The sequence below is a fragment of the Rhinatrema bivittatum genome, chromosome 16, assembly GCF_901001135.1.
Source record: "Rhinatrema bivittatum chromosome 16, aRhiBiv1.1, whole genome shotgun sequence".
In the NCBI taxonomy this organism is placed as follows: domain Eukaryota; kingdom Metazoa; phylum Chordata; class Amphibia; order Gymnophiona; family Rhinatrematidae; genus Rhinatrema; species Rhinatrema bivittatum.
The window spans coordinates 48,499,205-48,511,582 of record NC_042630.1 but is presented as its reverse complement, the minus strand read 5'-3'; the positions used below and the strand labels follow the sequence as shown (position 1 = coordinate 48,511,582).

The following is a 12,378-nucleotide window of genomic DNA, read 5'->3' as shown; positions in this document are numbered from 1 at the left end:
ACTGTATCCATAGGAACAGGTAAATGGATGTGTTTTGTTTTTTTTAATCATGATTCAATCACTTTAAGGGAAAACAACCAAAGAGTAGAGGAGGAAGTGGGCTGTTTGCTCAAGAGACAGACAGTGAATGAATGGAATGGGAGATAAGTTTCTATCTCCCTTTAAATCTCACCTGCCCTTCCCCCAGCAATCCAGTGGCCAGCCAATGGGGTCGAGTGTTAATGCTGTATTGCAAGCCACATAGCATATTAGAAACCAGATCCAAAAATCATTGCATGGTCATGCAGTTCTGGCCACCATGCAGTGGAATCAAGGTGGCGGTGGAAGAGGTGGGGGGGACTGGAATGGACCTCCACATGGCCAGAAACAACAAAATTGCATTGTAAACTTCCCCACTCCTGACTGGTAAGTGAAGACTGTGGGGCTTGAAGGGCAGGAGGGAACTCAGTACATGTGTCCCATTACTGACAACTGCTGGGCATCCCTGGTGGAAAGAAAGGGTCATTTGTCTGTATAGGGATCTATTTTACTCTCTTTTCTTTACCAATTTATACCTCCCTCATTTAATTCCATTGCACAAAATGAATATTACAGTAAAGAAACAAATGCATTCTACTTAAAAGAATCAATCTGTTGGGATTACCTGCCATGGCTGAAATTCCAGTTTTAGATTCTCCCCATGTTGAGACTTGGCTGTGTACATGTTGTGCAAAGCTTGAGCCAGTGCATAGACTGCTGTGTAAAGACTGTAAGTGAACTGAAAATTATTCACATCAAATGCCAAAAGTGAAAGTTTAGAAAGACTCTCCTGCCCTGTACAGCTGCGTAAACCTGAATGTTCAGTGCCATTCGGAAGTTCACACTGGAAAGCAATCCTCAACAGATGTTGTGGAAAAGAGAGGTCTGGAAATGAGGCTGGATGGAGTTTATAGAGGAAATCCTTGAATCCTGGAATCTTTCCTTTAGGAATGGCAAATGCTAGAGAGCCGTTGAATGTGCTGCAAGCTGAAGCAGATGGGAAATTTATGTTAGCAAGGGAAGATGGGGCAGCAGAGATGATCCACACTTTGTCAGCAGTCTTTCTCCACCATGGCATGCAGAACTGTACTACAATGTTACTGTTAGTACTGTAGAGGATAATAACATTAGCTAATGACTTGTCAATCATGTCAATAATCCTTTTAAATTTTGCAATGTGCTCAACTGTATAATCAATGGAAAAATGTAACTTTTCCAGAAAAGCCACACAGCTGCCACTCCTGATAATCTCCCTCTTCAGTTCCTCACTGCCCTTCTGATCACTGTCATCATCTGAAGTGAGAATCCCCACCCAGGTCCATCGGAAGAGGTTCAGGAGCTGAATCAGGCCCTGGTACTGAGATTGATCCTGTGGGACTGTGCGATAAAAGAATGGGAAGTCAACCCGGTCATTGAAGAGAACATCCATAGATCCATAACTGATCTGTGATTAAAACAAAGAATACATAAACCAGGGTCAAATAGAAGTGCTAGTCTTTCTTTCTTCGTTTATTTAACTCTTACATCAATCAGTTTCTATGCTGCACAGAATTATGTGCTTGAAACATGCAGACACACTAATTAAATACCAATAAGACTCTCTTATATTTATTTACTGTGGAGACAGCGAACTAGAAATCTTGAAAAAGATCTGTACAACCACATATGAGATAAAGTCACATTTAAACACCTCAAGTGAGAAAACAATATAGCCTGATACCAGAGCTCATACCACAGCATAATAAGTAATGTTAATTTAGCATATATTAAGTCTGCCAATATGTATAATCATAGGTCTTTAACAAATTGAATTTTTTCTTTTCATTTTCTTGCTTCTGTGCAAACAAACTTGTGAATCTTGTGAATCTTGTGAATAAAATAATTACTTGAAAAAACCACTTTTTTTAGTTCATTTGATCGTATTTTTGATCATTAAGTCATGTTTAAGCAACACTTAACTTAGTAATGATGGTGAAGAAACGCCATATTTTTTTCTTCAGAGGCTAGTATGGAAAAGCCCGACACTGGATCCGTGTTTCGGCGCGTGCCTTCGTCGGGGGCCTTACGTGGAAGAAACGTAACACCGGCAGAAGCCGCCATCTCCAGCCGCTCCAACATCGTTCATTTCGGCCCCCGACGAAGGCACGCGCCGAAACACGGATCCAGTGTCGGGCTTTTCCATACTAGCCTCTGAAGAAAAAAATATGGCGTTTCTTCACCATCATTACTAAGTTAAGTGTTGCTTAAACATGACTTAATGATCAAAAATACGATCAAATGAACTAAAAAAAGTGTTTTTTTCAAGTAATTATTTTATTCACAAGATTCACAAGATTCACAAGTTTGTTTGCACAGAAGCAAGAAAATGAAAAGAAAAAATTCAATTTGTTAAAGACCTATGATTATACATATTGGCAGACTCAATATATGCTAAATTAACATTACTTATTATGCCGTGGTATGAGGTCTGGTATCAGGCTATATTGTTTTCTCACTTGAGGTGTTTAAATGTGACTTTATCTCATATGTGGTTGTACAGATCTTTTTCGAGAGACACACTAATTAAACCATTCATACACATAAGTACAAGGGGTCCAGTGAGACTTTTGCTTTGCTTCATTTTATTATTAGAAAACTTGAAAGCCCAAAGTGGTAAAACCAAGAAATGACAATGCTTGCACCATAAGGAGGCCAATAACCCAAAGGCTACTCAAAGCTATATTAAGATAGCCCAATGGAAAGGTATCCATGCATGAAATAGGATAAAACAAGAACTGCCTCAGCCTGCCCTAAATTAAAAGGAAACAGCTGGTAACAATGTCTTCAGTTCTTTCACAATTTTGAGTTTTGAGTTTTTGAGTCACATCTTTGAATATGGAATTGATTATCACTTAATGACAAATTTATAAAAGACTGGCATATGATGACATTGGGGGGGGGGGGGGGGATTTCACCAGAAAAATCAATTGATAAATCTCAGTTTGATGCCTCACAAAACACTGATAATAAGTTCAGTGTAATTGTACATTCACGTTTGCAACAATATTCACTTGTTCCAGGACATTGCTGAGGCATTTTCTGAGCAAAAAATAAAACAATCAGGGGATAATATTCAGTCACTGGCTGGATTGCAAAGTTAATCTGATAAACTTTGGAGGGATATTCAGGAGTGCAGCTACACAATTGAATATTAGGGATGTGAATCGTTTTTTGACGATTTAAAATATCGTCCGATATATTTTAAATCGTCAAAAAATCGTTAGGGCCACGATACAATACCAATTCCCCCGATTTATCGTTAAAAAATCGTAAATCGGGGGAAGGGGGAGGGCAGGAAAACCGGCACACTAAAACCCCCTAAAACCCACCCCCGACCCTTTAAATTAAATCTCCCACCCTCCCGAACCCCCCCCCCCAATGCTTTAAATTACCTGGGGATCCGGCGGTGGTACAGAACGGCGGCGGTCCGGAACGGCCCCCTCAATAGAATCGTGTTGTCTTCAGCCGGCGCCATTTTTCAAAATGGCCGCCGCAAAATGGCGGCGGCCATAGACAAAAACGATTCGACGGAGGAGGTCGTTCCGGACCCCCGCTGGACTTTTGGCAAGTCTTGTGGGGGTCAGGAGGCCCCCCCAAGCTGGCCAAAAGTTTCCTGGGAGTCCAGCGGGGTTCCGGGAGCAATTTCTTGCCGCGAATCGTTTTCGTACGGAAAATGGCGCCGGCAGGAGATCGACTGCAGGAGGTCGTTCAGCGGGGGTTCCGGACCACCGCTGAACGACCTCCTGCACTCGATCTCCTGCCGGCGCCATTTTCCATACGAAAACGATTTGCGGCAAGAAATCCATTAACGTGCACTACCTAGTTATCTAATTTCGGAGTTAGTGCGCCCTAATAGGGCTTAGCGCGCACTAACTTGATGTCCCCAATAAGTTTAAAAAGTGTCAATTGGGGAGCAGTTCATTAGCTAGAAGTATGGTTCTGCATTTCCATTGGCTTTCTCCTTCCTGTCTATTTAGGGGACAATATCATATGGTTTTAATGCTGGAAATAACTACACCTTTTTTCCTTTGTTAGTGCACATTAACAACCAGTTAGTGCTCTCTAATTCCTATTAGGGTACATTAACTCCAAAATTAGAAAACTAGGTAGGACTTAGGCCTGGATTTTAAAAGCCCTATGCATGCCGAGCCTATTTTAAAAAGGCCCAGCCACGCTCATAAGTCTGAGGACGAAGAAAAGAGGTGGGAGCAGGGCAGGGGCGGGGATTGGAGATGTGATCCAGGGGCAGGGTGAGAGGCCTCCGCAACAGCAGCCATTTGCCGCTGTGTGTTGTGATCGGCGGTGGCAGGCCCCCACGGCCAGCCGCACTTACTGGCAGCAACAGCCACGGTAGGGAGCCGGCAACCCGGCCCATGCATCGCTACTGCTTCAAATCTCCATGGGTTCCTCAGACTGTCACAGGCAGTAGCAGATGGGACAGATGCAGGTCTCCTCGGCACACCCCATGCTGCCATTGGTGGCGGCAGAAACGGCAGGCAGACAGGAGCACTGCTCCTGCAGGGACAGCCTCAGTCCCAATCTGATGGGGGCGTTTGGCTCCTACCCCCAGTTAAAGGAGCTGTGGCAGAAAGTCATTCTATTCTCCCAGGAACCACTTCCTTTCCAGGACTTTTTAAGGAGGCTTCTGAGGGTTTCACAGTGCCTTGCAATAGGTCCAGCTTGGTGTGTCTTGTTGCGTCCATCGGCCCTAGATGGCTTCGCCCCGAATGCCTCATCTTGTTTACGGCTCCTCCCGCTTACCTTGGGAAAATGGCTACCGCCGCATCTGCAAGCCACCCTCTCTGGCATACCCAGAATGGCTATGGTGCCACCTCCCACCATGCTCCTTCCAAGGACCTACTAGGGTGTGCGCGCACCACCCAAGTCTTTATTCCAGCATTGGTGTGAACCTCGGGGGTGTCCCCCTCACGTTACTTCACGCCATCCAGGTATATAGCCTGTACTTTGTTGCTAGCTCACTGAGTTAGCAAAGACTCAGATTCATTCCTGTCTAAGCTACTCTGCCGCTTCCGTGCTGCCGCTGGAAGCTTTCTCTCTGCCCTTCGGGGTACTGACTAACCTGGGTACCCGCTCCTTGGGGGCCCTCTGCTTTATTTCAAGTGCCTTACAGGGATCAGGTACTCTCTCCTTGAGGGCCTACTCTCCCTGCCTCGGTGCCAGTACCATCTATTTCTACCTAGTGGAATCGCATACCTACAGCTACCATCTAGTGAGTAATCTAACTCTCAGTCTGTCTCTTCCACAGCATTGCCTTATTGGGAAACCTTCAACGGAATTCCTCTATACCAACGGGGTGTGAAGGGTTCCCTCTGCCGAGGGTCTCGAGTCTGCTACATCCAGACTACCTCACTACTGCCACCTCTGGTGGTATACATCAAGCTGTGCAATAAAATATCTAATTCTGTGTTTGTGCATCCTGAGTATAGCCCAGTACTGTGGCTCCCCATGGGGCCCCTCCCTGTGAGCGTGGTCATCTGCCACAGTACCCAAGAATCCACCCAAACACCACTTAACCATAACAGATTGTTAACTCCATCGATTCGGCTCAGATCACAGTATTACAGGCCATTCCAGGCCTGGCCCAGTGAATCTCCGAACAGCAGAATGCGCTGGAGAATTTTACTGCTGCATTCAACCAGCTGCACGCACAGATGAATTTACCTACCACTTCAAGAAAAGGAGTTACACCGCCAGAAGTGATGGTCAAGACTATTGTACCTCCATCTCCTCCAACATGATTCTCGGGGGAAGTATGGAGATGTAGAGGTTTTATTAACCAGTGTTGTATGCGCTTTTCCCTGCAACCCAGCCATTTCCCCACAGCTTATGCCAAGACCACCTATATCTTGTCTTATCTGGACAGAAGAGCGTTGGCTTGTGCCTCTTTGCTCTGGGAGCACGAGGACCCTATTCAACATTATCTTGATGGATTCTTTGAGCTATTTAAATCAGTTAAGTCCACACCCAGGCCAGTTCCTTCGGTTCCAGTTGCTGGCGAAAAAGAACCAATGCAACTAGGCCGCAGCCATCTGACATAAAAAGAGAGAACTCAGAGGAAATTAGGACTGTGCATGTATTGTGGACAGGCTGGCCATGCCATTCAAACATGCCCTATATGTCCGGGAAACTGGCATACCTAAGTCCTGTGGGAGGACTCTTCTTAGGTCTTACTGACCCCTCTCCTCCACTCTCTCTTCCTGTATCCTTGATCTGCGGACCCTTAGAGTATCAGACTCTTGCCCTAATGGACTCAGGGGCAGGAGGTAATTTTATTATTTAATGACTAGTGAAGCACTTGCGGATTCCCCCACCATGATGTCTCCGCTACTCCTATCTTCAATTCATGGAGAGCCCTTACCAGGTGAAGTAACCCAGCTCACCGAACCAGTATGTCTATGGACCGGTGCTTTCCATTCTGAAACCAACTTCTTCTTTGTTTTAGAGAAGGCCATGCACCCTATAGTCCTGGGGCTACTGTGGCTGCAGCAACATATGCCTCAATTCAATTGGGCCACTCTGGAGCTTTCATGTTGGGATCCAGATTGCCATGGCAGGTGCCTGATGGAGGTTGCTCCTATACCCTGCATGCCATGTACCTCATTGATGCCAGGGTTGCCGCCTCAATATGCATCATTTCAATATGTCTTTGCTAAAGAAGCTGCAGATGTACTACCGCCACACAGACGCTATGACTGCGCCATCAAGCTGAAGCCTAACACTGAACTACCCAAAGGACGGGTTTACCCTCTCTCCGTGGCAGAGAATAAAACCATGTCTGAATATATTCAGGAGAATCTCCAAAAAGGCTTCATAAGACCCTCCAAGTCTCCCGCTGGCGCAGGCTTCTTCTTTGTGAGGAAGAAGGATGGAACATTGTGTCTGTGTATAGATAACTGGGTCTCAACCCCTTACCACTCATCTCAGAGCTATTTGAAAGACTACAGGGAGCCAAGATATTTTCCAAGCTTGATCTTAAGGGAGCCTACAACCTAGTTCACATCCGCCCTGGCGATGAATGGAAGACAGCCTTCAACACCCGGGATGGTCACTTTCAATATTTAGTGATGCCCTTTGGCCTGTGCAATGCCCCGGCTGTCTTTCAAAATTTAATGAACGACATTCTACGGGACCTCCTCTACAAATGTATCATTGTATACTTAGATGACATCTTGATATTCTCCCAAGACATGACCACTCATCTAGAGGATGTCAAAAGAGTGCTGCAAAGACTCCGTGAGAATCATCTATACGCCAAGCTGTCTAAGTGCGAGTTTCACAAGGAATCAGTGCCTTTCTTGGGGTACATTGTTTCCAACCAAGGTTTCCAGATGGACCCACAGAAGCTGGAGAACATTAGGAAATGGACACAGCCCACTGGTCTAAAGGCTCTCAGATGTTTCCTAGGTTTCACCAACTATTACAGAACATTCATTAATAATTACTCCTCACTCACTGTTCCGCTTAGAGCCATGACAAAGAAAGGTGTCAATGTTGCCAATTGGTCTACAGAGGCAATAACCACATTCCAGAAATTAAAAGACGCCTTTTCGAGCAAGCCATCATACATAAAACTATCTACAATCACAACTCCCTATGGCTCAATGAACCTCTCCAACCTGCTCAATCCCCCCGCCCCACCAGAATGAACCTCAAGTGCACCCTACAAGTCCCCTCACTCAAGAAAGCCTGACTCTCAGCAACAAGGACCTGTGCCCTCTCCATTGCAGGCCCCACCCTCTGGAACTCTCTCCCTCCCTACCTTTGCCTGGAGCAATGCCCTTATAAATTCCGAAAACTGCTAAAGACCTGGCTTTTTCACCAGGCCTTTCCGGATTAATCCCTCCTGACATCTCTACCCTGCCCTATCCCTTTGCCAAACCCTGCTAAACCCTTAATCAGTGTAATCCATCCTTCTAGACCTTGTAATCTTATCAGCTCCATTTGTAAATATTGTAAATAACTCTCAGACTCGTTAATCTTGTTACCGCTTTCCTGTTTCTCGCCTTTCACTCAGTTTGTCAGGTTCGCTGTTTTGAACCTTCCCTTAATTGTCGTCGTCCCCCCCCCCTTCCCTGTTATTTGTAATTTCCACCTTTTGTTATCATGTAAACCAATATGATGTGTACTTTAATGTCGGTATAGAAAAGCTGTTAAATAAATAAATAAATAAATAAATAAATAAATAAACTGTGCCTCCGACACCTGGATCCAAGTAAGTCCTTCACCATTTAGGTTGATGCTAAGCCAGGCCGGTGATTCTAAGACATTACACCCATGCTCATTTTTCTCCCGTCACTTCTCACCAGCAAAAAAAAAAACAAACTATGGAATAGGCGATAAAGAGCTCCTGGCAATAAAGATGGCATTTGAGGAGTAGCGCCCTTGGTTCGAAGGAGCACAACTTCAGATCACAGTCTTTACAGATCATAAGAACTTGGAGAACCTCCGCCATGCACAGCGCCTAAACCATAGGCAAGTGAGATGATCTATGTTTTTCAACAGATTCGACTTTGTGCTGAAATACCACCCTGGAGATAAAAACATCAGAGCAGATGCCCTATCTCGCTCATTCCTCGCTGAGGACATCCCAGATGAACCGCAACATATTATCGACCCAAAAGGAGTCATCTTAGCCGCTACTCATTCAGTACCTGCGGGTAAAACCATTATTCCCAAGAACCTAAGAAAAAAGCTGCTAGCATGGGCTCACGACTCCAAACTGGCTGGACACCGTGGTCAATGCAGAACTCTGTCTAAACTGCAAAAGTTTTACTGGTGGCCTACCATGAAGGAAGATACTGTTGCGATCCCCCCTGCTGCTGCGCTGCAGGAGGTCTCTTACCTTCCTCCAGAGGCCGCTCTGAAGCCAGGGCCTCGCCTGCGCATCATCCAGGACTTGCTCCAGGGCCTGAGAGGCCTAGCTGCTCCTGAGGCATGCCGGTGGCTTGCAGCCTCAGTGTTTGGACTTCCTGTTGGGCGACGCCCTTCCCTAGGGGCTGGCCCGCAGCTCTCTACCCTAGTTATAGGACCAGCGGTGGGCGGTCCTGGCAAGCTCCTCCCAGGGAGTTGCCTTCTACCTCCAGTATTTAAGGACTTTCTGTTCACTGTGTCTGTGCCTTGGATCTGAGCATTACAGTCGCCTGTAACTTAGCCGATCCAGGTCCTCCATGTTTGATGGCGCCTTGTCCTGTCTCTGCTTGATGTTCCTGATGTCCATTGTCTCTGCCTTGATGCCTGTCTCTGACCCTGCCTAGATGTTTGTTCCTGTGCCTGCCAGCCGTAAGGGCTTCGGATGTGAGTTTCCCAGCATCGGAGTCCTGTTCGCCTGGGTCTTCCCCGCGCCCTCCTTCTCAGCGTGGTCCGTGACCAACCTCCCAGGGCTGTGTAGGGCGTGTCTGGGACAGGGTGGTCCGTGACTCAGTCCCACGGGTGGGCTGAGTAGGGTGCCCTGATGGACAGTGCAACGTTCCCGTCCAGCCTTGTCTACAGTGTCTGCTTCAGCCCGTACCCTGATGTCTTCCTCTGCCAGCCGAGGGGGCTTCGGATGTGAGTATCCCAGCATCTGAGTTCCTACTCGCCTGGATCCTTCTAGTGTCTCGCTTCAGCCCTTGTCCTGATGTCTCCGTCTGCTTCAGCCTGCTTCTGCCCTGTCTGATGTCGTCTGTTTAAGGACTCTGTCTGCCCTCGCCTCTGTCCGGCCTGCTGCCCATTGCCGTTCCCTGCGGCAGGTCCGAAAGGGCCGGGAACAGTCGGAGGACCGTTCATTAGTCAACTTCCCCGTGTTGGCTACCATGGGCATGCAGGTCCAGCGGAGGGCCGGACTTCCTGCTTCTGTTCCTGCCTGCCTGGCTCACCATGCCTGCTCAGCTCACCTCCCACGGTGTGGCCTTGGGCTCCTCCTGGGGTCCTGCCGTGGCCCAAGGGCTCACCACCCACCCGAGACGACCGCGCCCGCGAGCGCTCGTAACAGATACATTCTCCTATGTTGCTTCCTGCGCTAATTGTTCCATACAGAAGACACCTACCAGTCATCCTTGGGGCCTACTCCAACCCTTGTCAGTATCAGATGAGCCATGTCCACATTGCTACAGACTTTGTGGTAGACTTACCACTCTCAGGAGGAAACAACACGATTTGGGTAACTGTAGATCGGTTCTCAAAGATGGCTCACTTTGTGGCTCTCCCTGGCTTACTCACAGCCATGGAGCTTGCTAAGCTCTTCATCACGCACATCTTCCACCTACACGGAATACCTAAGCACATAGTCTCCGATCGAGGAACCCAATTCACAGCTAAGTTCTGGAAGACATTGTGCAAGAAGATTGATATTTCTCTCGACTTCACTTCTGCATACCATCCACATTCTAATGGGCAAACAGAGAGAATGAATAGGACACTCAAGCAGTTCATTCGTGCCTACATAGGTACTCGCCAGAATGATTGGGCTGAACTGTTTCCCTGGGCTGAATTTGCCATCAACTCTCATCCAGAAACTTCTACTGGATCAACACCATTCAAAGTGGTCTACGGACGACTGCCATTACCACCATTTCCACTGTCAGTGTCATCCCAGCAGCTCAATCTACTGCCAAAGATATTCAACAACTATGGACTCAGACCAAAGAGATGCTTCTTAAAGCAGGACAGCGAGCAAAGAAAGTTTATGATGCTCTTCACTGTAAGGTTCCAGATTTCCAGCCTGGTGATAAAGTCTGGCTATCCACAAAGCACTTAAGACTTAAGCTACCTTCAGCTTGCTTTGCTCTACGCTTCATTGGACCCTTTCCCATTCTCCGATGATTAGCCAATCTTACTTATAGTCTGAACCTACCACCAGCATTGAAGATTCATAATGCGTTCCACATCTCACTATTGAAGCCATTGATCCTTAGTGAGTTCTCAACCAAGACACCTAAACTTACACCAATAGATGCAGAAGAAGACATCAAATAGAAGGTAAGACTCAATCCTTGATGTAAGAAAAAGTGGCAGAGTATGGGAATACCTCCTGTCATGGGAGGGTTATGGTCCTGAAGAAAACTCTTGGGAACCATTGGTTAATATCATGGATAAAGAGATGCTTCAACAATTCCACGGAATGCATCCTTAGAAACCAAGACCAGGTAAGAAGCCTGGAGGACGCCCTGTGAAGGGGGTACTGTTGCGTCCATCGGTCCTAGATGGCTTCGCCCCGTATGTCTCACCTTGTTCATGGCTCCTCCTGCTTACCTTGGGAAAATGGTTACCGCCGTGTCTGCAAGCCGCCCTCTCTGGCATACCCGGAACGGCTATGGTGCTGCCTCCCACCATGCTCCTCCCAAGGACGTACTAGGGTGTGTGCATGCACGCTCGCCACCCACATATTTATTTATTTATTTATTTATTTATTTATTTATTTATTTAAGGTTTTTATATACTGGCATTCATGAAAATCACATCATGCTGGTTTACATATAAACAGCATTGGTGTGAACCTCAGGGGCATCCCCCTCAAGTGACATCATGCCATCCGGGTATATAGCCTGTACTTTGTTGCTAGCTCACTAAGTTAGCAAAGACTCGGATTCGTTCATGTCTAAGCTACTCTGCCACTTCCGTGCTGCTGCTGGAAGCTTTCTCTCTGCCCTTCGGGGTACTGACTAACCTGGGTAATGCTTCTCGGGGGCCCTCTACTTTATTTCAGGTGCCTTACAGGGATCAGGTACTCGCTCCTTGAGGGCCTGCTCTCCCTGCCTCCGTGCCAGTACCATCTACTTCTACCTAGTGGAATCGCATACCTACAGCTACCATCTAGTGAGTAATAGAGATGTGAATCGTGTGCCAGATCATCTTAACGATCAGATTCGGCTGGGGGGGGGGGGGGAATCTGATCGTTAAGATATGTGAATTGGAATCGTTTCCGATTCCAATTCACATCGCTAATTTTTTTTTTAGGGAGGCCCGCGCCGCTAAAAAACAAACAAACACCTGACCCTTTAAATCGACCCCACCCTCCCGACCCCCCCAAAATCTTTTAAAATTTACCTGGTGGTCCAGGGAGGCCTCGGGGAGAGATCCAGGGGGGCCTCGGGGAGAGGAGAGATCCAGGGGGGCCTCGAGGAGAGATTTCCCGTTCCCAGGCATCACCTGGACCACCAGGTAAATTTTAAAAGATTTTGGTGGGGTCGATTTAAAGGGTCGGGTGTTTTTTGTTTTTTTTTAGTGGCGCGGGCCTCCCTAAAATAAAGGGTCAGGAGGGTGGGGGAGGCTAAGGGGGGTTGATTTAAAGGGTCGGGTGGGTTTTTTTTTTTTATCGGGCCA

The 12,378-nt window shown here is 47.0% G+C and overlaps 1 protein-coding gene across 1 annotated transcript in view; it reads right to left on the bottom strand.

Moving 5' to 3' along the window:
* Positions 1-12,378, bottom strand: part of LOC115077638 (vomeronasal type-2 receptor 26-like) — a 190,898-nt gene that overhangs the window by 45,673 nt on the left and 132,847 nt on the right. Inside the window, exon 3 of the mRNA XM_029579934.1 lies at positions 644-1,462. Coding sequence (XP_029435794.1) covers positions 644-1,462 — 819 coding nt within the window. The remainder of the gene's footprint in view (positions 1-643; positions 1,463-12,378) is intronic.